Below are 22,587 nucleotides of genomic sequence, written 5' to 3'. Positions count from 1 at the left end.
TATGCAGCTTTTCTGTATGTGGTGGGATGTATCCAACCATTATCATTATCACAATTGCACTTATTAGTCACATTTTTCACAAAATATCAATTCAAAGCAACTTGCAGTATAATGCAAAAATAAAAATCTTCATAGAGCTGAAATGAAAGCTAAAAACATTGGTGCGCATGAAAAGCTTCATTAACAAATCCCACCCACTTAGAGGCCACAGTGTCAACCAGGTTAAAAATTTGGCTCAAAAGTGTTTTGTTGCCTGGCACCTACATTTAGTCTGTGATGGCTCCAAGCATACCAGTGAAAAGACCCATTCTCATGTTGCTACCCTCCAGATCGCACTGAGGGCCCTTTGAGGATGAATGCAGGTTCTGGGTAGGTATATATGGGGAGAGGCAGTCCTTGAGGCATTGAGGACCTGAACTCAATAAGACAGGGATGCCAAGAACAGCAGCAGCAGTAGCCCTGTGAGGTCCTAATCCAACTCTATCCACCACGCCATACCTGGTCTCTTACTTTCTTAAATCTTACCATCCCTGGTTGCTAGCCTTACTGGCTGGGGCGAATGGGATTAGGGGGAATGTTTAGGGAAGTTTTTAATGTTTAATAGGTTATTGTATTTTAGTGTTTTGTTGGAAGCCGCCCAGAGTGGCTGGGGGGACCCAGCCAGATGGGCGGGGTATAAATAATAAATTATTATTATTAGGAGTCCATTAACATCTGGCGAGCCACATACGACCCCCACCATTATGAATCATAGAGCGAATGGCGGGGGGGTCTCTGTGCCGCATCTGGCAGCCTTCGCATGGAAGCCCGAAGTGCGGCATGCGCGCCTATGCCGCTCGTTCCCTCCTTCCTCTACAACTGTGGGCGTGGCCGGCGGGGATCCGAGTGGATGCTTTGGCCGTGAATGTCACCTGACCTGTCGGTGAGCTGCCATTGGCTGAGAGGAGAGAGAAGGCTGAAGCCGCGGAAGCCACCTTTAGTTTGGGAGCAAGATGGCGGCGAGGAAACTGAGCGGGAAGTAAGTGTTGATTTAAACGTGCGTTTAAACGGCTTAACTCGCACCCCAAAGTTCCACCCTTATTCCTGCATGTTGTTAACAGCAGCAATCCTGTGCTTTTCCACTTAGAAGTAAGCCTCGTTTGGTTTAATGGTTGCTTTCTCCTAAGTAAGGGAGGCTAAAATTTGCCTGTGTATGTCTCCTCGGAAGTAAGCCCCGTTGAGTGCACTAGGACTTACTCCCAGGCAAGGAAGTTTCGGATTTTAGCCTGTGAAAGCCCCACTAAATTCAGTCTCCCCATTGCATTGCAGCGGGTTGGACTGGATGGTTCTTAGACATCCCTTCCAACTCTGCAATCTATATTTCAGTAGCGTAGTCAGAAAGTCCAACGGCTTATTTCGTTTTATTGGTCTGCCGCAGCTTGGTTTCGGATACGTTGCTTTAGAATGATAGTTTTCATTACGCCTTTGGGACTGGTTGCATTTGTATTCCTACCTAATTATCCTAGGGGTCCCGTGGGTGGAAGAGAGAGAGAGAGAGAGCGCAAATGGAAGGAGAAAGAAGATGTTCTGTGGTAGACTTAGCTGAGTGTAGGTCAGTCCCAGTTGCTCTGCAAATCTTATGAAGGTGTATGCAATTTAAATCTGTGCATTTTTCACTCCAAAGGTTGTGAGGCACTGATTGGGTGTGTGCTATTTATGGCCTAAGCCACTGTGGGGACAGGATGCTGGACTGGAAGAGCTCCGTTTTAGCCTATCAGCTACCCGGCTCTTCTTTTGTTCTTATAATTGTTCATCCGTATGATTTAACCTTTCTGGGGGAAATCCAGCAAGTTGTTTTTTTTAAAAAAAACAACAACCAACCAACCCTCTTTGTTGCCTCCTTTACAGTATCTCAGCAATGCATTTACAGTGTGGAGCACCCTGAGAGTCAGCCCTGTTTCAGAGTCAAGCTGAGGAACCCTGCAGACAATTCTTAAGACCTGCAGACACTTCTTAAGTTATTAAGGCCCTGATTTAACTAGGAGTGTAGAATGCTGCTTCATTTTGAACCGGACCATCTTCACCGTGTGGCAGTTGCTCTCCAGGATTTTAAGCAGGGTTCTCTCCTGTCCTGATCTGGAGATGCTGGGGATTGAACCTGAAACCTCCTGCACGCAAAGCAGATGCCCTGCCACTGAGCCACAGCCCCGGGGTTGCCTGTAAGATATGCCAGAGGCAATGATGAGTGAAGTATAGTCTGACCTGGTATTGCCACAACTTCTGGTTTGGCTCTGACCAGGACATGATCACGTAATCTTCTCTCTGAGCAGATTTTGGCTGTCTGCATGCAGGTGATCTCCTCTCCTTGGTGGTGGTTGGGATCTTATCAATCAGTACTAACTTGAGGTTGTGATAAGAGTTCTGTAAACCAGGACTGGGCAGAAGGTGGATTGGAATCCACATCGGATTCCCCTTTGAATCAAGATGGAGGACTGAACCTTTAACAACTACTTTTAACCACTGATTTCAAAGCTGCGCTGATTTATTTTGGCTTCCAAGAATTCCTGAGCAATGTTGGAATGAGGCTGCTAACAAATGTGTTCAGGATTGCAACTTTCCAGATGTGTAAACTGTTCAAAGTGGCTTTTGCAAATGCAAAAATCCCACTGCTCAATGTGGTTTTTGTAATGGAGGTTGCTGATATCAAAACAAAACACCGTAATGTTGTCTGGGAGTTAAGTCCAATTGAATTTAGTGGGCCTTACTCCAGAGTAGCTATACAATCTGGAGAATTAGCATGTAGTGATTGCAGTGTGGACCCGGGGGGGGGGGGGGACAGAAAGTTTTGAATTAAAATGTCCAATGTCCTACGTGATCTGGTGTTTTTTTCCATGTCTAAGCAAAAAATAAAAATTATAATGGCAATCCTAAACATGCAACTTTACTTCAAATTAAATCATGGGACCTGCTGCCTAGTAAGTGCATCTAGGGTTGAATGTCTGCTATGCCATTTTTGCAGGTTGTGTGAATATTTCTCTTTTCCTGTGGTCAAAAGTATTTAAATGGAAAAAATTGATTTGCAGGGGTGGGACATTTAGCAAAGCACACTGAATGTGAATTAAATGTCATAAGTAAAAAATAATATCAGAAGTTTTATTGGAAATTATTTTTATTGGAATTCTTAGTAAATAAGAAATCCTAAGTAAATTTTATTGGAATTCTAAGAAAATATTTTAAGGAATCTAAATACGTTAAGAACCTGCAGTTGTTAATATGGTGTTTTCAAGGTCCAGGACCTCTTCTGAAGGCGGGCGGGGGGCGAAAGACTTTGCTCCCCCGGGACGGCAGCGTTTTAAAATCGCCCCGGACAGCGGAGAAGTCCCCCGCTGTCCCGGGGTTTTTTAAAAACCTCTCCGCCCCCCTGCCAGGCTTCGGAGCAGCCTTCCGAAGCCTGGCGGCGGGAGGAGGTCCGAGGACAGTGGGGAAGACGCGCTTCCCCGCTGTCCCGGAGATTTCCCTATGGGCTGTCTTGCGAAGCAAGCCCATAGGGAAATTCGTTTTGCGAAGCGCCTCCAAAACGGAAAACCCTTTCGTCTAGCGGGTTTTCCGTCTTGCGAGGCGTTCGTCTTGCGGGGTACCACTGTATTGGGGGATTGTCATATCCAGCCTTTCCTGTAACCTGATACCCTCCAAATGATTTGGACTACAACTCCCATGAGCCGGAAGGGCAAGGCTGGGGTTGAGGAAGAGTCCAAAATGGTGGTGGTGGCTTGGGAGGATGGGAATTGTAGTGTAAAACATTATTTGTCTTATATGTTTTTTTGGATCACATTCGCTTGAACGTTTTAACAGGGCCCTCTGTTTCCATATTTTGCAGGTAATGGTCTTCTGCTCCTGTTGACGCATAGAAGAGAGGAGGTGATGATGATGTGGGAGGTTCACCCACCAAGTGCTACGCTCCTGAAGGGGAGCCCTTGGAGGAGAATCCCTCCTAGCAGAGTCCTGCTCTGACCTCTGACCTCCCTCACCAGATATTAAGAACATTTCCTGGAATCGGACACAAAAGCGTCGTTTGCCAGTTTATGGTGGGGCTGACCAACATGGTGCTGCCATGGTATTGCTGGGTTACTTGCCACACTAGCTGGGGCCGAGGGGAGCTGCAGTCAACAGTTGGCCATCCTAGGGCCCATTTGCTCTGTACATTTAAAGCAGTGTCATAGCCCTTTAAACAGCCGTGCCTTCCTCCAAAGCACCCTAGGAGCGGTGGCTTGCTAAGGCTGCAGAGAGTTGCTAGGAGACCCTGGTTCCCCTTACAAAGCTCCATTTTCCTTAGGAGTTCCTAGGGAAAGAGGCATTGATAAGCCAGAAGTTGTAGCTACGTGAGGGGAATAGGGATCCCCTACAACTCCCATCATCCCTAGCTAACAGGACCAGTGGTCAGGGATGATGGGAATTGTAGTCCCTAAGCAGCTGGAGGGCCAAGTTTGGCCATGCTTGCCCTAAGAACTCTCCGCACCCTTGCTCCAGCATCTAGAGGGACACAGGTTGTGCGTTCCTGTAGTGCTCACCAGAGCCAGGACCTGACTTCTGAGAGTTCTCTAGTTGGGGCTCCTTGGCTAAAAGAGCAGTTTCACCATGCAGCTCTCCACCAACTCTCATCGGCAGCACCTGTTCCATCAGGCTGCTGGGGACGGATGGGAATGAAGGGGCTCTACATCCAGCTACTGAAAGCTCCTCTTCTCATTGGAAGCTTTCTGTCCAGCTGATCATAGTGAGAAAACTGCGACTAAGACAAGTGTGCTTTCCCACCCTGTTCCCTCCTAAACCCCTTTCCTTTTGTGTTACGTCTTTTATATTATAAGTTGGCAGGCAGGGAACTGTCTTACCGGTAACTTCTACTGAGAGCCTTTTTTTGGCTAAAGAGCAGAATATATATATATATATTTAACCTAAAACAATAAATAAATTATTCTCTCTCATGACCAAATTGGATGTTGTGAATCTAACTTAGCAAGCACATTTTTTTCTTCTTATGTAAATAGCAGCTGGAGGAAGCCAAAGCAGCCTCAGGAACACAGCAGATGGTGGTAGGGAGGAAAGGGTTAATGCCCTGTAAACACTGCCCCTGAGAAGCTGTAAACAGATTTCCTTGAAATGCAGATACAGTGGTACCTTGGTAGTCAAACAGTGCCGCAAAACCTGGAAGTGAGTGTTCCAGTTTGCAAACGTTTTTCAGAAGCTGAATGTTCGACGCAGCTTCCAATTGAGTGCAGGAAACTCCTGCAGCCAATCAGAAGCCGCACCTTGGTTTCTGAACCATTTCGGGAGATGAATGGACTCCCGGAATGGATTAAATTCGATAACTAAGGTACCACTGTAGCAGTTTTGGATTAGATTTGTCAGGACTCTGGAAGGGACACATGCATTGATACCCATCACAGCCTAATTTGTTCCAGGGGGGAAATTAGCTGAGCAAAATAGCCAGTAAGAAAGTTGAGGCACACCACTCTGTGCACAGGGAGCCTTCTGAATTCTCATATATGGGAGCCTGCAATGGAGGTGTGTCTTCATGTACTGAAAGGAAGAAGGCAAAGCGGGCTTATCTCTCTAGTTCTCTCACTCAGCTAATCTTCCTTAGCTTCTAGGAGAAATAAGTTGAGCGAGATAACCAGAGAGTTCTCAACGGTCAAAGCCTGCCTGCTTTTCATACAGTAGCCAAGCTCATAGAGACCACCAATAAAACGTCACGGGATGCCTGCGTAGCAGATAAATTTCATGTGTGTACAAGAGAAACACATACAAACATAATCAAGTATCCCATCCAGCCACGTGGTGCCTGAGACAGGATGTGGGCCACCTCCGTCAGTTTTCAGGGGTGTACAGTTTGACAAGGTGCTGGAGTTCCGTGGCGTAGCCTGTGATAGGACACCGCTGGTGCTGCTTCACGTAGTTGTAGGCGCAGCGGTAGCAGAAGACGAAGCCGGAGGTGGAGAGGGCCGTGTCGTTGGCGCGGATTTTGCGGCACAGTGGGCAGACGGTCTTGAGCTTCGGCAAGAGCGGGGAGCCTGCCCTGCAGTCCAGGTGGACGGGCGGCGGAGGGGTAGGCAGAGCTGTCAGGGACTTGATGGACTCCTGGTTCTCAGACGAGTACCACCATTCCAAGAACTGGAGAAAGAAGACGCCCACGGAGAGCCCGGTGGAGAGGGAGAAGGCCAGGCCGCCCAAGGCTTTTTTTGCGGCAGACTGTACCTGCTGTTTCAAGCTATGAGACACAAGACAGATAAAAAAAGAGCACTGAGTGAAGGCATCTTCTATGCTGCCAGCTGACCACTGTAGTCAGTATCTTGGAGCTGGATTAATGTAATGCAGTCTTTGTAGGGCTGCCCTGAGGAGGCCTGGATTGGAGGCTCCAGCTGGTGCTGAATGCAGAAGCCAGACTGCTGATGAGGACATCTGGCTGAGAAAATTTGACACTACTGCTAACTGTCTCTACCGGCTGCCCATCTGCTACGAAGCCAGTCTCAAGGTTCTTCTCTTAATTTGCAGAGCCCTGAACCACTCAGGGATTTCCTGAACCCTTATATTCCAGCTCGATCACTGAGCTCATCTGCAGGAGCAGAGTGGGTTTCTCGAGCTAGAATCATCAAATTGTAGAGTTGGAAGGGACCCTAGGGATCATCTGGTCCAACCCCCTGCAATGCAGGAATATGTACCTGTTCCATATAGGGATCGATCCTGCAAGCTTGGCATTATCAGCACCATGCTCTAACAAACTGAGCTATCCGGGTTGGTGAGGCTCATATGACAACAGGAAGAAACAGAGTCTTTAGTGTCATCTGCCCAAAACCGGGGAATCTTCTATCAATGGAGATTCAGCAGGCACCTTCTGTGCCAGCTTTTAAACTGCCTGCTGGAAACTTTTCTATTCTCATATATAGGCAATTAAAGATAGAACAGTTACCTGATTTCCGATTTCCTCTCTTAAAATTTGGAATTTATCGTACTGTTTTATGCACAATTAGTCTTACAATCTTAGAATCGTAGAGTTGGAACAGACAATAAGGGTCAGCTACTCCAACCTCCTGCCATGCAGGAATCTCTTGCCCAATTGCTGTAGATTGCTCCAATATTTTGGTGTGAGGCTCTGGCAGGGTTCTAAAGCCCTGCCACTTTCTTTCCAAAGCTGGAAAAACACTAGGCTTTGGGAAAGAGGTGGGATCTTGCCAGAGCCATCACACCTCCTTCCCAAAACCCAGCACCTTGTTTACCTGGCTTTGAGAAGGCAGCACAAGGGTTGCAAGTGTCAAATGTTGCTGAGGGCTGCCAAAATAGGCCGCACGCGTGCTGCACTGCCCTGGTCCACACAGATGGTTTGGCTGTCCTTATGTCCCTTTCAGAGCTTGCCCGTTTCCCCATTTCAGCTCACCTTCCTGCTGGCTCTGGGCTCCCGCTCACAGCCGCTGCCACCTTCTCTAAGGCTCGCACATCTTCCGCCGTGAGCCTGACCAGCTGGACGCCAGCCAGCATCAGCATGGGAGAGTGGTGCCGGGACTTCCCCAGGACGTAGCAGAGCTGCTGGACCAGGAACCAGCCCTCCCAAGCCAAGTTCACAAAGGGGTAAGCGGCTAGGAAGGCCCTGTAGAACCGCTTCCAGGCCGACGATGGCGGGTGGATAGAGTAATCGTCCTCCTCCCGGAGACGGGAAACCAGCGCCTCCAGTTTGGTCCTCAGGTAGGGAACGAGGACCAGCAGGCAGAGGGATTTCCAGTGAGGCCTACGTGGCAACCCGGCAGTGACTGAGCGCCTCTGCCTGGGCTTGCTGCCCCCGTAACTCATCACCACTCTCTTCAAGCTGTAGAAGTTCTCAGCGAAAGAGGCGCTGCACCTTGAGAGGAAGTGATGCTGGAGGTGCAGATCCAGGAGGGCATAGATTTCGTCAAACCAGCGCCACAGGAAGCCATAACGGCCAGGGTTGGATTCAGCCAGCACCTGGCGCAAGAGAAAGCAAGGCCTAAGTAAGGGGCAGGAAGTCTCCCCCCTCCCCACCCCTGATAAGAGCTGCATTGTCTCAGGGGTAATTCTCAGCCCCAGCCAGCATGGCAGGCGCACTTTTGGGGAAGGTTGCTGTAGACAATTCTGAGCTAGATGGAACAATGGTATAACAATTAAGAGCCCTTCCGGACCAGGTCAAAGGGCCATCAAGTCCAGTAGCCTCCCAGTGGCCAAACAGATGCCCCTTTGCCAAAGCATGCAAGGTAAACACAGCTTCCTAGGTTCTCCTGAGCTTCCGGGCTGCTTACTGAGTTATTTCACTTAACAAAATTTTTATATATTGTTTGATTGAAGCTGTTTATAAAAATACAGTGGTGCCTCGCAAGACGAAATTAATTCGTTCCGCAAGTTTTTTCTTCTTGCGAGTTTTTCGTCTTGCGAAGCATGGTTTCCCATAGGAATGCATTGAAAATCAATCAATGCGTTCCTATGGAAACCGCCTTCAGACCAGGTCTGGAGACAGTCTGTCCCCCGACCTCTTCTGAAGCCTGGGGGGGGGGGACAAGGGCTTTTCTTCCCACCGCCAGCCTTCAGAATGCTGTTCTGAAGGCTGGCGGTGAGAAGAAAAGCCCTTCTCCCCATCTCCCGCCCTGCAAGCTCCGGGGACAGGAGGGCTTTGCTGCCGACCGCCAGCATTTTAAAAGCCCCCGGGACAGCGGAGACTTTTCCGCTGTCCCGGGGCGATTTTAAAATGCTGGCGGGCGGCAGCGAAGCCTCTGCTGTCCCGGGGCGATTTTAAAATGCTGGCGGGCGGCAGCGAAGGCTTCGCTGCCGCCCGCCAGCATTTTAAGATCGCCCGGGACAGCGGAGAAGTCTCCGCTGTCCCGGGAAGGCAGGCCCATAGGGAAATTCGTCTTGCGGAACGACTCAAAAACGGAAAACTCTTTCGTCTTGCGAGTTTTTCGTTTTGCGAGGCACCACTGTATAAAGCATTAGAATTACTGACAAGCAGGTATATAAAAATATTCAATGGATGATTGAAAGCAGTAGCTATAGGTTGAATCTAGACAAATAAAAAAATGTGAAAATGCTTTTTAAAAAGTTTTGAAAAATATATTGATTTTGCCATAGCTCGCAATTGCCATCTAGTGTCACAATTGTATAATGCACTTTACAATACACTTAAAACATTTTATTTGCAGCCATCTTGGGCTGGTCCCACAGGCACAGAGAAGTAGCAGTAGGCCATCCTGCTGAATACCACTCAGCAGGGTGGAATGCCGCCCACGGGGAATTTTTGTTACCTTGGCCACATGTTGCAGTGCAGGCCTCACAGCTGACATCAAGCTGTCTTGGGCAACGACTTCAAAGATGGATGGCCTGTCCTCATAGATGGAGGCCGCAGTGAGGTGAGCCCCATGCTCTGCCATGGCGTCTTCTGGAATGGAAAATCCGGATTGCTGGTGAAATCTTATGGAAAGAACGAAAATGGTTACCGCAGGCTGCTGTTAATAGGGTGCACAAAGCTTCTGGATTCAGAGGGGCATTAGGGGCATTCACCTTTTGGTGTACAATCTGATGCCCTACTGCTTCGGACTCAGTGAAGCTTCACAAACTTCTAGCCTTCGGAAAAGTTGAAGCCTGGGAAATTACAGCACCTGCACTTGGGAGGATGGAGGGTGGCGTGAGGGCAGTCTCAAGTTCAAGCTCCAGTGGCATCTCCAGATAGGATGGGGGGGGGGGGGAGAGACCCTGGAGAACTGTTGCTGCCAGTCAGTGTGGGTAATACTGAGCTATGCAGAGCTCTGCATGAGGCTGCTTTCTGTGTCTGTGCCCCCATCACCAGCCACCCCTCGGGAGAAGGAAAAGCAAAGTGGCTGGGGCTACTCAGCCAGATGGGCGGGGTATACGGTACATGATATTATTAAAGGAAGGAACAGGGGTGGGCTGGGGTCTCCCTTTCCTCCCCTTCCCCGCGCTTCCCTCTTAGCACAACCTCAGCTCCTCCAGCACTCCATGGGTCTCCTTGTCTCCTGGTCCAAATGTGAGACCGGAAGTAGCTCAGGTGAAGCCTATTCTAGCCTTTCTTCCTCATCTCTATGGTAAGGTAGAGTTAGGAAGGGGCTAAGGCATGAGGCATCTTATTTTGTTGCATGTTAATATACTGTATAAATAATGTATAATATAGCAAGCAATATAAATATATTATATAATGATTTTTTTTACTAAATATAAAAAATGCGTATTGACACACAGGCACAGATGTATGCAATACTGTAATGAAGAGTTTATTCATATATACAATTGAACATTTTCCAGGAAGTAGTAGTGTGATAAGGGGGTGGAACTTCCTGCAATGGCCGGAAACCCGCTATTGCCGGTGGGGGAAGGTAAAGCGTCTCCTGCCTAGCCTTCGTCATCTCCGTGGTTCAAAAAACCCCGTATTTATATCTTCTTTGAGGGTATAATGAGTGGCCTTTAAAAACAAAAAACCAGAAACGCACAAGTGCGGTGTCAGGCATGTACCTGGGCCACTCACTCCTTTCTACATCTATGTCCCTCCGGCCGGAAGTGAGCGTGGGCCGACCTAGGCCCCTCAAGTTCTGTGGCCACGCGACGCTCTAGGCGAGAAGGCGTGGCGCGGACGGTTGGTTGGTCCTCCGAGACATCCCGGTTTCCGGCCGCCTCCCCAGCCGAGCTGCTTGTGGCTCTCCGCGGCCGTTGCTGCCCCCCCCCTCCCGCCAGCCAAAGAGGTTCTCGAGGACCCGCCACCCCCTTGCAGGTGAGTCGGGGGGGAGGGGCCCTTCGGGGTGGCCCCGCCCCTTGGGGGGAATTGGTGGGGGGGTCTCGTAACGGGGAGCGGGGCGACGGGTACCTCTGTTTTGGGCTGGGCGAGAGGAAATAGGGGAGGGGCACATCCCTTCTCCTTTCCGAAAAAAGGGGGCAGCATCCATTGGGGGAGCCCTCTGTTGTTTGTTGAGGGGGGAGGGCAGGAACTGGGGCTCCCTCCAAGGGGGGGCTTGAGATGGGGTGTGGGAGGTGCACGCCTTTCAGGAGGGCTTGGGGGGGATGCGTGCCCCTCCCCCAGACTAGAAGGATTCTTTCTTTTCCCCCTACCCCAAGGTTGTGCTTGGGGGGGCCTGGACTTGGCAGTAATATTATTATTGCCATTATTGCTTTTGCCATTATTATTATTATTATTATTATTATTATTATTGTTATTATTATTATTATGGAGCAAGGTGAAGGGCCTTGGCAGTGTTATTAATATTAATAACAACAATGTAATTTGTTTAATCACCTGTTAATCTGAGTCTTTATTTAGATTATTTGTACCCAGCCCAAAAGGCGCCCAGAGTGGCTTACCTACAGAATGTATGTTGTGTGCAATATTGCAAGGGTAGAGTTGTCCCTGCAGTGGGGCAGCAGGCGACAGAGATCCTGGAGCACCCCAGAGAATGAAGAAAGGCATTCGGAGTTGGTTGTGGGGGGAGGCTGGAGAAAATGAAGCATGGGCTTGTTTGGAGTGAAGGAATGGGAGGACCTGGGGTTTTGGGGGGGGGGGACTCCAGTGGGGTTTCTACAGTGGGGGTTGCATGAAAATTCCCCCTTTTTCACTGGTGCAGGTGGAGAGAGGGAAAGTGGGAACTGGCCCTGGTCTTATGAATGGAGGCGGGGCGGGGCCAGGTCAGAGACAGCTTCTGGGGGTGGAGGAGTGTCTTGGAAGTATGGTATAAATGGACTGAACATAAAATGGAATATTGGAGAGGGTTGAAATTGGTCCAGATTTTGGCATGGGATGGAGGCAGATTCTGTCCTCTTTTTATCTCCCCTCCGAAACCTGCCTTTTCCTCTCCTCACTCTGCTCCCTTTTTAGGGTTTGGAAACTGGGGTGGGGTAGTGGCCCCTCAATGCAAAGTCCAGTTGAAACCTTCCCTCTTCCTTGTTGGGTCTCTCATCCCAAATCTTTGTAACTGGATTCAGATTTCCAGGTTGGAAGGGGTGTTCCGAGTCTGAGAGAGAGAGAGAGCATAGCAGATCATCCTTGTACCATTTAATTTGAACAGGTCTCAAACTAAACCAAAGAGGAAAGGCTTAGAGCAGACTCAAAGGTTTTTCGGAGGAGAGCTTCTACCTGCGTGTCCCCCCCCTCCCCAGTTTAGCCAGAAGGGCTGGAGAAGCTGGAGTGGTGGACTGGATTTTTAGCCTGGGCCAGAAATAAGACTTTTTGCCCTGGAAATCCCTCCTTTTTTGATTCTGGAAATACAGGGTGAGTCTTTTAAAAGAGTCCCCGTGGAACATGTGTAATCTGTATCCACAGGGCCTCTTTTAAAGGGCTCACTCTGTATATGCAGAGGGAAATGCACTTTGCAGATTCTCAGAGGGCAGTCTGTCCCTTTATACATGCTAGGACTAGGATCTGATGAGGCTTTGGGAAGCCTATTCTGCATCCTTTATATCAACATTTCTGAATCTTACACAAATAAAGATTTGTCCTGTTACAACATGGATTTGTATCCAGGACTCCTTGCAACCCTCCCTTAAATTTGAATGCATCAGTGTCAAAATTCTGCATCAGTGTCAGATTGCAATTTTGACCCCTGGCCTTGTATCATACCTAGAGAAATAGATCAGATTTCTTCATGCTGTTATCAGAATCTTAATTTCTGGTCCTTTCTGTGCCAGGTTCACTCACCCTGTTCATTTTTTTTTTAAAATAAAAAATATCTTTATTGCAACAACTCACCCTGTTCATTCACTCATTTTAATTCTACTTTAAATCCAGGTTCCTTTAAGTCTTGTAATTTTTATCAGTATTTACCTCCTTCTATTGCTTTTTGATTATTGGAATCATGGTATATATTGTACTTTTTAGCACTGTTTGTTTCTTTGTAAGCAGCCCAGGTAATTATATAAATTCAACAAACAAAAATAAATTTCCGGTAAAGGATCTGTATCTACCTCCCCTCCTCACAGTTCCCAGGAATTTGGTTTGGCGCAATAGGTCATTAGATGCTCCCCACCTGCCCAAATCACCTTTTGGTCTATCAGATCTTGGTTCCTAGAAAAATGCACTGGCACTGGTGAGACACCCCTCTTGCTTAGACTGCTGTGGGATGGTGAGATGACTCTATGAGAGATTTTTCATCTGTCCCTCGTTTTAAAAACTTGCTCATGCATCCCTCCCTACTAATTTTACCCAGGGATGGGAAAACATCTGCAGTCTCAAAGTGCCAGCATCCTGTATTATTGTTGTCAATTAGATTTCTATCTAATTTCTATCTATCTAAATTTCCCAACCCTTTCTCCCAAAGGAGCCCAGGGCGGCAGACAGCAAAACAATGCCATTAAAATAAAATCCCATTTCAAAATGCTAATAACCCCTAAACGCATTTTAAGAAATAATCACATAGCTTCACTTTGAATAATTTCAGGTTGCCTGGAACAGTATATTTTGGCCATCAAAGGCCTGGGTGGATAGGAGTGTTTTAAGATCCACTATGAATGTTAATAACGAGGGAAACAAATGCACCTTGCTAGAGAGGGCATTCCGCAGCTGGGGAAACCACCACTGAAAATGCCCTGTTATAGGTTAGCACCAGCCGGGCAGTGCCCCCACCATCACCTACTGGCCTCCCCTGCTGAATAGAAATATAAAATAGTTCTACAAATAAATGAATTATGTGAGTACTTTTAGGAATAGAGGATGGCCTCATCCAGAAGTCAGATATTTAGTGTCTCTTTGGAAGGCCCTTCCAGCAGAGATTCAGCAGGCATTCTTGCATCCTTACTTTTAACTTTCAGGGGTTTCTCTGAAAGTTTTTTTTTGTGTGTGTGTGTGTGCCAACAGGCTATGCAGTTGTTTAAAATACTTTTTATTCAGCCAGTCGTTTTAATTATTGTTTTGTACTGCTTTGGATGATTATTATTTTTTTAAAAAGTTCCTCTCCCTACAAAATTTATACATGATTGTAGTAAAACTTCTAAGCGGTTTACAAACGATATTTAATTTGCCAAGAAAAAACAGGTTAAATTGTTTAAAAATAATTAAAATTAGTGGTGAAAGAGTTTAAAATACATCTCCTGTGTGTCTGGAAAGACTTACCTCAACAATTTCATTTTAAACAGGCAGCCTACCTCATGTCGATAGACAGGAAGCCCTGAAGTGTTGGTACGACCGCACTGGAAGATGGATTTCTTACTTATTTTTAAAATCATTTTTATTTAATACAAATTTTATATTGCTTTATGCCACCCTGATATTTTATGAGAGGGTGGGGTGTGTGTGTATATATATATATATATATATATATATATATATATGTGTATGTTTATATGTTTATATGTATATATGTATATATAGGGCAGGATTTGAATGCAAAAAAAAAAGAATGAGTGAATAACATGACAGTGCCCAAACTTACGGAAAGACTGGGCAAAAAGGTGATGGATTATGGATATGGGTGGATTTCTGTGTGACCCTTTGTGAATATAGGATTAAAAATGGAGAAACAGAATACCTCTCTCTGACAGGTGCTAGAAAAAAGCAGGAGATGTCTGTGAGAGCCGCCTGGGATCTTCCAGTGGGTTTCTGTTGATAAAAGTGCTCTTAGATGGACTTTTGGTCCATCTAGGAGAGTTTTTCTTTAATGCTTCAAATTGATAAAGTTCCCTCTTACCTAATTCTCAGAGCATCCGGCAGAGTATAAAGCCTAATTCTTAAATGTATTTTAATAATTGTATTATGTCTGCTCTTCTCTAAAGAACTATTTTGTACCATTTTATGTAACCGACATAGGGTTTTATTATTATTATTGTTATTAAGCATTAAAATATTGCTATATTGTTTGTTTCCAGGTGTGATAAGAACTTGAAATCATGACGGACTCCAAATATTTCACCACCAATAAAAAAGGTTAGATTCCACTCATTAATGTGATATTGCAGCTTGTTTCTTGAGATACCTGGGTGGGGGGGGGAGGATTTGGGAATGATGCAGATGTGGTTCAAAAGCCTAGGCAGCATGCTAGATCACATGGAGGCTCTTCCTTCCACGCCACCTCTCTTTCCACTGGGTTTGAGGGAAACGGTTTGGCAGCCATCCTATAAAACCATTGCCGAGTCCAGTGTCTGCAGAATATTAGGTTTTGCTGAATCAGTCTCCATTTCAGTTCTTGGGAAATGTTCTAGATGGAATCTAAAGCAATTTTCCTGCTGTTTAGGTATAATAATAGTAATAGTAATAATAATAATTAATAATAATAATAATATATTTATACCCCATCCATCTGGCTGGGTTTCCCCAGAGTGGCTGGCCGGCTTCCAACAAAAGATTAAAAATACATTAAAACATCAGTCATTAAAAACTTCCCTAAACAGGGCTGCCTTCAGATGTCTTCTAAACGTCAGATATAGTAGTTGTTTATTTCCTTGACATCTGATGGGAGGGATTTCCACAGGGTGGGTGCCACTACCGAGAAGGCCCTCTGCCTGGTTCCCTATAACACCGCTTCTCTCAGGGAAGGAACTGCCAGAAGGCCCTTGGAGCTGGACCTCAGTGTCCAGGCTGAACAATGGGGGTGGAGATGCTCCTTCAGGTATACTGGGTATACTGCATGATACCTGAGTGGTGGGGAATTCCTTTTCCTGGAAGAGGGGGCTATTGGTGGCATTAGCCACGATGGCTATGCTCTGCCGCCACAGTTGGAGGCAGCAGTGCTTTCTGAAATACCAGTTGGTGGAAGCCGCAGGAGGGCAAAATGCTGTTGTGCTTGGATCCTTGTACATTTCCCACAGGCGTCTGTTTGGCTGCTTTGAGAAGAGGGTCCTTGGCTTGATGGGCCATGGGCCCAAATCAGCAGGAGTCCTCATTATGCCATATTATTTCTGTACACTGTGGCTCTCTCTCACGGCCTCACGTTTCATTTCAGGGGAGATCTTTGAACTGAAAGCGGAGCTCAACAATGAGAAGAAGGAGAAGAGGAAAGAAGCTGTGAAGAAGGTCATTGCTGCAATGACCGTGGGGAAGGATGTCAGGTAACACTCCTATATAAATACATGATTTTTATTAAATTTTCTGTTTTACAATTTAAAGTACTCATTTTTACATCATTACAATATCAGTGACTTCGCTCCTTCTCTTTCCGTGGTTCATTTTACATATCATAAATCCCTGCATATTTTACAAAACCATACCATTCAGTATTCCATTATTACATCCATCAAAGCTTATTTACACTGTTGAATTTATCTTAATGCTGCCAGCATTTTCAGCTGTACACAATTATTTCCCATATATTCAATAAACGTTTTCCAGTCTTCTCTAAACATATGTTCTTCTTGTTCTCTTATGCTATACGTTAAGTCTGCAAGATGCACATATTCTGCCAACTTAAATTACCATTCTTCTTTGGTTGCGACCTCGCTCGTTTTCCATTTTTGAGCTAACAAAACATGGGCCACAGTAGTGGCATACATAAATAACCTTTTTGACACCTGGGAATTTCAGTCTGAATTATCCCCAACAGAAAGGACTCTGGGTTTTTTTGGAAAGTACTTTCGAACATTTTTTTCAATTCATTATGTATCATTTCCCAATATGTGTTAGCCTTCAGGTAACACTCCTTTTCATCTCTTTCTGTCTCCGCAGTGCTGGAGCCCTCTAGCAGGGATGCAGGAAGCTGCATCTCTCCTCCAGCCATTGCTGCAGTCCAGCTCCCATCAGCCCCAGTGCACCGTGCCCAGTCACTAGGGGTGAGGGGAGTTTTAGTCCAGCAACACTGGGAGAGTGGCAGGCTCCCCACCCTGTCCATGTGACTGGGACTCTTTGCTGTCATGGAGAAAGCAATCTCTGGGCATACTCAGGGGGAAATGTTCCTCCTCTAAATATTGTTGAGATTCCAGCTCCCATCAGCCCCAACACATCATGGGCAGTCCAGCAAAAACAGGAGGGTCATAGGATCCCCTATTGCCAAATTCTGTAGGGCAGGTGGTAGTGGTGGTGAACCTCCAGCCCATGGGATGAATCAGGCCAGCCAGGCCTTTTTGGCCCAGTCACAACCACCAACTTGCAAGTCTGACCTGAGACCCCAAGTCAGATTTCCACGCTTCAGTTTTTCCTCCGTTGGGGCCGGCCCTACTGTTAGGCAATGCAGATCTGTTTTAAAAGTGCGTTTTATGTTTGACTGCCTTTGGTAATGTTTTCTTTCGAACTGTTTAAGGTCATTTTTTTTGTTAAATGTGCGTTCTGTAGTTGATCTCTTCCGCAGTGTTTCGTTTTGAAATCTTTAAGATAGTATTTGACTTTCCTGTTAATTATGTTGCTTTGAATGTGTACTTCAGCAATGTTTAATTAGATGTTTTAGTGTGTCGTTAAACCGCTTTGAGATTTAATCCTTTAAAATATAAATAAATATTCCTTAAAAATATAGTAATAATAATAATAATAATATGCTTGGAATGTTGGAGTTGTGCTTCCAGTTTCAGGGTTCCTGCTTCAACTCAACATTCTCATTCCCTCCCTCTCTCTGTCTATCATCTAGCTCCCTTTTCCCAGATGTAGTGAACTGCATGCAGACCGACAACCTGGAGCTGAAGAAGCTGGTCTACTTGTACTTGATGAACTATGCCAAAAGCCAGCCGGATATGGCCATCATGGCAGTCAACAGTTTTGTGAAGGTAATGGGGGCAGTTGGGGAATTATGGGTGCTTTAATTTTACTACATGCCAGCAAAGTGCCAGTTGTCGAGATGGCCGGGTTGCATGCAGAAGGAACCCCTCTCCCCGATGTTATGATGATATCCTTATATGCAGCATGTCCTCCGACTGTAGGAAGAGCCATTCCTCAGTGAAAGAGCATCCCAAGTTCAAGCCTCAGTATCTTCAGGCAGGGCTGCGCATCTTTAGGAGAATGGCTTTATTTAATAAAATCTATATACTGCTTGATTGAAGCAAAAAAAGACCTCAAAGCGGTTTACGAAAAGAATAAAACAGTAAAATACGAACAATTAAAAAGGCCTATTTGAAACATTCAGAGAATAATTAAAAAATCAAAGGTTAAATCAAGGCAGGTTACAACACATGTCAACATTCTGCAAATCTGGGTAGGGTCATCTAGGCATGATTTTAGTAAAGGTAAAGGGACCCCTGACTATTAGGTCCAGTCATGGCCAACTCTGGGGTTGCGGTGCTCATCTCGCTTTATTGGCCGAGGGAGCCATTATATTGGTCATGTGGCCAGCATGACTAAGCCACTTCTGGCAAACCAGAGCAGCACACGGAAACATCATTTACCTTCCCGCCAGAGCAGTACCTATTTATCTACTTGCACTTTGACGTGCTTTCGAACTGCTAGGTTAGCAGGAGCAGGGACTGAGCAATGGGAGCTCACCCCATCACGGGGATTCGAACCACCGACCTTCTGATCGGCAAGTCCTAGGCTCTGGTTTAACCCACAGCGCCACCCGTGTCCCAAGATTGTTTTAGCAGGTGTTAAAAAGAGTACAGTAAAGGTGCCTGCCTGGTGTCAATAGGCAGGGAGTTCCAGAGTGTCCGTGTGGCCATGCTAAAGGTGCGGAACAGGTATTACATGCAAGCAGATTGAAGTGGTTGAGTGGGCATATACAGGGTAAGGCAATCACACATGTAGTATCACCTTGAACTTGCCCAGGTAGCAAACTGGCAGCCAGTGCCATTCTCTGAGCAGAGGCGTTGCATGTTGACATGGCTTCACTCCTGCCAGCAGTCGTGCCACAGCATCCCGCCCTCGCTGCAGCTTCCAGGCCAAGCGCAAGGGAAGCCCCACATAGAGCACATTGCAGCAATCCAGCCCTGAAGCAACTTGATTGCATCCCAGGAAGTGGCAGGACTCAAACTCTTTCCCTCTTGGGGAGTGAAACTGCACAGAACATCTTTGTGATGACCTGCTTCTCTTTCCCGCCCCCAGGACTGCGAAGACCCCAACCCTCTCATCCGTGCGCTGGCAGTGCGCACCATGGGCTGCATCCGCGTGGACAAAATTACCGAGTACCTGTGTGAGCCGCTCCGCAAGTGCCTGAAGGATGAGGACCCCTACGTGCGGAAGACGGCGGCCGTCTGCGTGGCCAAGCTGCACGACATCAACGCCCAGATGGTGGAGGACCAGGGCTTCCTGGACTCCCTTCGCGACCTCATTGCAGACTCCAATCCCATGGTAAAGTACCCCTCCCGCAGGGGACGCTTCCTTGACGCTTGGCATAATGTTTCTTGGCTAACGCAAGTGTGTATGTGCGCAGGATTGTGGCGCTGTGTAGCTCAGCGCCAGAGCATCTGCATTCTGTGTGGAAGGCCTCAGGATCAGTCCCCAGCAGCATCTCCAAGTGGGGATGTCTGAAACCCTGCTGGTCATTGTGGCCGGTGCTGAGCTGGATGGACCACTGGTCTGACTCTGCACAAGGCAGCTTCCTATGTTCCTGCTTCAAGCCTTTACTCAGAACAATGAGGACTAGAATCATGCTTGGGTACAGGTTTGAAAAGAGTTGTGTCTGAAATCCTGGACAGCCGCTGTTGGTTAATGTAAGCCAAGGCTTCCCAAATGTGGGTCTTCAGCTGTTTTGGACTACAATTCCCATCACCACCTGACTACTTGTCCTGCCAACTAGGGATGATGGGAGTTGCAGTCCAACAACAGCTGGAGACCCATTTTACGGTTCCTGAGACCAAGGAGCAGGTTTTCGACTGTTTGGGTACAGGCGGAGGCCATTTTGAATTAATAATGTTTAACCACTGGTTTTGAAACCGCACAGGTTTCTTTGCCCCGTAGAATTCACTAGCGAGGTCCAATGCGTGGCTGCTGGTTATCAGTAAAACAGTTCCATGTGAAATATTAGAATGTAAACACCCATAATGAAAAGATGCGATAGAAACGGTCGTATTAAAGCAACATGGCAGACACAGGTTGAGAGATCAGGGGCCTATTTGTCTGAACATGTGTGTCTTCAAAAGGTATGAGGATGTCTCTACAGGGGCGTCTCCTGTATTTCAACGGGGATGGCAGCTGCCAGCTCTTTTGGGTTAGGACCAGAGAGAAGTGCTCTGGTTCCAGTAGGGTCAAGCAGATTGAATCCCCATAGGGGTTTGGGGAGTCAGTGATGGCATTGGTTGGCCATGATCTCATCTACCATTGGGTGCTGAGGCAGATGCCTTCCCACCCCTGCTGGCAAACAGAATTAATCCCCCAACACCAGGGAACTTTACATTTGGGCGTTTGGTGGTGGGGCTTTAGTCAACCCCTTAATCTCCAACTTGATGCGTGTACACTGGTCATATTTGGTCTGTGTGCAGAGTCCCTGCTTACAGGCTGCCAGATTTTTGGGATCCTCTCCAATTTACCAGACTCTCATATGTTCATTTGAGTAATCATCTGTGGCAGGAAACAAGCCTTTGAGATGACCTGCAGGCAAGCAGAGAGCACCCTTCCTCGGGCAGGTTATATCCAGATTGGCGAGGGGGGCGGCTTGTAGTCTAAAACATCTGCAGGGAAGGCTGGTCTGGATTACCTAAAGGCCTAGCCTCTAAGGTCTCCCCAAAGGGCTGAATGCAGCTGCTGTGGGCAGACTTTTCTAATGCCCTGCCTTGAAGGCTCCCGATAGCTCACCATGTTAGGTTACTAGCTTCAAATACATCCAGTTCTGACCAGGCCAGTCAAAGCAAGTTAGGGCCAGAATTGCCATTGAGAACAGATTCCCAAACCTCCTCTCCCTTTCTTGTTGCGTGTAGTTGGTGGTGGTGGAGGTGACATCTGGTTGCTGCCTGTTCATCCTGGGCTGTTTGTGCCATTGTCCAGGTTTCCCACTTTCTGGGCCCGTAATGGACCAGAATTCCAATCCCGCCAGCTTGAGCCTCTCTTGAGAGTGATGTATTTGCTGGCCAAGTCCAGAGTCCCTTCCACAAGCAAGGAACCTCAGGACGAGCTGTTCTGGATTTGATCTTGTGGCTTTTCCTGAGACAATGGCTCCGAAAGTGTCTGACTTTGCTGCCCTCACATTTGGCTGGAAGCTGCTGCTTCTCTCCCCCCGGCCAGCCCTTTGCTAGGAAATTAGATGCCTTTCTGGCTTTTGAAAGGCAGCATTCCAAGCTGGTTCTGTTCAGACTTCCTCCCATGAATATTGATGGTTTCTCAGAGACGCAGTGTTCTCGCCAAAGCAACTGTCTCCTTATGTTGGGGAGTGTAAAAAGAATGCCTTTTCTATGTCTTGAGTCTTTATTTAACTGTCACCAGGTTAAAAAAGCCTTATTTAGATACAACCCCCCGAAATGCCAAGACAAAAATGCTACAGCAGAAAGGTGAAAATCTGTGTTGTGGTCCTGTGGGGACGCTATTTTGGGGCATTGCGAAAGACGGAAGCATCCTATTAAAGCTGAGAACGGGGACGTTTTGCAGGTTGAGTGCAGGGGGTCCAGTCATTTTGCTGAAAGCAGCAGTGTGGTATAGCGGTTAGAGTGATGGAATGAGAAGAGGGAGATTGAGGCCCAAATTTTCTCTCAGCTTTACAGCTTACGAGGTAACCTTAGGTCAGTCTCTGTCTGCCTATCTTAGCCTTGCCTGCCTCACAAGAGCGTTCTGAGGGTATGATGGGAGGGGAGAGAACAATGTATGCCACTTTAAGCTCCTCTGAGGAAAGGTCGGGATATTAATTTAATGAATAACAACAGCAACAGCAATATACCAGCAACTTGAAAAGGTGAAGCTTGTGAAGTAAGCACAGGTTGACTGTTAAAACCTGGGGATTGGGGATTGACTGAACTGCAGTGATGTCACAGAAGCCCCAGGGGAATGAGAGATGGCCAGAGAGAGGCAAGAGTGTTCTTTATCTAGTGTTTTTGAGCATCCAAAGCCTATCGCGAACCTCATCCTATCGGAATCCCTGAAACGGCCTTGTGAATTGGGCCAGTATTACTATTTCCCATGTTGTGCATGAGAAATGACGCGGTTTGCCAGAAGCGAAATGTACTTTAGGGGAGGGCATGTGTGTTCTTATTGGTAGCCCGTTCTGCTATCCACTGTGCTGCACCAGCTTCCAAGAGAAAAAGGAGAAGGCCTCGGGTTGCACCCCTCATGCAAACAACATAGCAGCAGGAAGGCTGGGAAGCCCCAGGGGGTCAATGGAGGCCCCTGGTCCTGTGGCTGATGGGCTGCAATATAACCCAAGTCTTCCTGGTCAGAGTCTGCAACTGGTTCCTGAAAGCTGGATGCACCTTGGGTTATTTCTCCTGTAGCTGTGGAAGATGAGCCACAAGGGGGCAGCACTGGACTTCTCCCACAAGGCAGGAGATGCAGTTTTGTTCTAGCTGGAGGGGGCCTTAAGGGGGGCCGGCAGTGCAATTCCAGGGACTTCCTTGTTTGACTTCCTTTGATGATGGGCCAGTTCCCCTTGCACCTCCAGTTTAAAGGATTAGACAGAAACAATAAAACGGCTAGCACATTTGCAGAGCTAAGCAGGGTCCGATAACGGCTTCAGATTGGAATGGGGACTGTGTGTTGAGATTTCTGCATTGCGGGGGGGGGGGGTTGCACTTGATGACCCTCGGGGTCCCATCCAGCTCTACAGCTCTGTGATTCTTTGATGGATGGCTGCT

General features: G+C 47.2%; 2 protein-coding genes, 1 long non-coding RNA gene and 1 other non-coding gene across 8 annotated transcripts in view; 3 read left to right on the top strand and 1 right to left on the bottom strand.

The window, feature by feature from the left end:
* The first annotated feature begins 910 nt into the window (after nucleotides 1-910).
* Nucleotides 911-4,985, top strand: LOC114585707 (uncharacterized). The gene is made up of 2 exons (XR_003703959.2): nucleotides 911-1,018; nucleotides 3,857-4,985. It is a non-coding gene; the product is annotated as an uncharacterized LOC114585707 (long non-coding RNA).
* On the top strand, nucleotides 2,213-2,309 carry LOC114586024 (Z30 small nucleolar RNA). Its single transcript, XR_003704038.1, has one exon. It is a non-coding gene; the product is annotated as a Z30 small nucleolar RNA (small nucleolar RNA).
* A 754-nt stretch (nucleotides 4,986-5,739) lies between the features above and the next one.
* Nucleotides 5,740-10,069, bottom strand: PEX12 (peroxisomal biogenesis factor 12). Of its 3 annotated transcripts, none has more exons than XM_028707330.2 (4): nucleotides 9,968-10,069; nucleotides 9,276-9,441; nucleotides 7,406-7,968; nucleotides 5,740-6,241 (listed from the first exon to the last, which is right to left on the bottom strand). In XM_028707330.2, the coding sequence occupies exons 2-4, from the start codon at nucleotides 9,399-9,401 to the stop codon at nucleotides 5,842-5,844; spliced, it is 1,089 nt and encodes a 362-aa protein (XP_028563163.2). In that variant the 5' UTR covers nucleotides 9,402-9,441; nucleotides 9,968-10,069; the 3' UTR covers nucleotides 5,740-5,841. The 3 variants fall into 3 exon arrangements, with proteins under 3 accessions (XP_028563163.2, XP_028563166.2, XP_028563164.2); XM_028707333.2 differs by having other exon boundaries at nucleotides 9,276-9,409; nucleotides 9,968-10,029; XM_028707331.2 differs by lacking the exon at nucleotides 9,968-10,069 and adding an exon at nucleotides 9,532-9,961.
* AP2B1 (adaptor related protein complex 2 subunit beta 1) overlaps nucleotides 7,573-22,587 on the top strand; it is a 60,422-nt gene continuing 45,407 nt past the window's right edge. The window contains exons 1-5 of one of the 3 annotated variants that reach the window (XM_028707329.2): nucleotides 7,573-7,596; nucleotides 14,830-14,887; nucleotides 15,903-16,008; nucleotides 17,514-17,649; nucleotides 18,917-19,162. In XM_028707329.2, coding sequence (XP_028563162.1) covers nucleotides 14,851-14,887; nucleotides 15,903-16,008; nucleotides 17,514-17,649; nucleotides 18,917-19,162 — 525 coding nt within the window. In that variant the 5' untranslated portion in view covers nucleotides 7,573-7,596; nucleotides 14,830-14,850. Of the gene's footprint in view, nucleotides 7,597-10,406; nucleotides 10,754-14,829; nucleotides 14,888-15,902; nucleotides 16,009-17,513; nucleotides 17,650-18,916; nucleotides 19,163-22,587 lie in introns of those variants that run through there. The other 2 variants (XM_077919698.1, XM_028707327.2) reach the window with 2 other exon arrangements.

Source organism: Podarcis muralis, chromosome 15, assembly GCF_964188315.1.
Source record: "Podarcis muralis chromosome 15, rPodMur119.hap1.1, whole genome shotgun sequence".
NCBI lineage: Eukaryota > Metazoa > Chordata > Lepidosauria > Squamata > Lacertidae > Podarcis > Podarcis muralis.
This window is presented reverse-complemented; position numbering and strand designations above follow the sequence as displayed.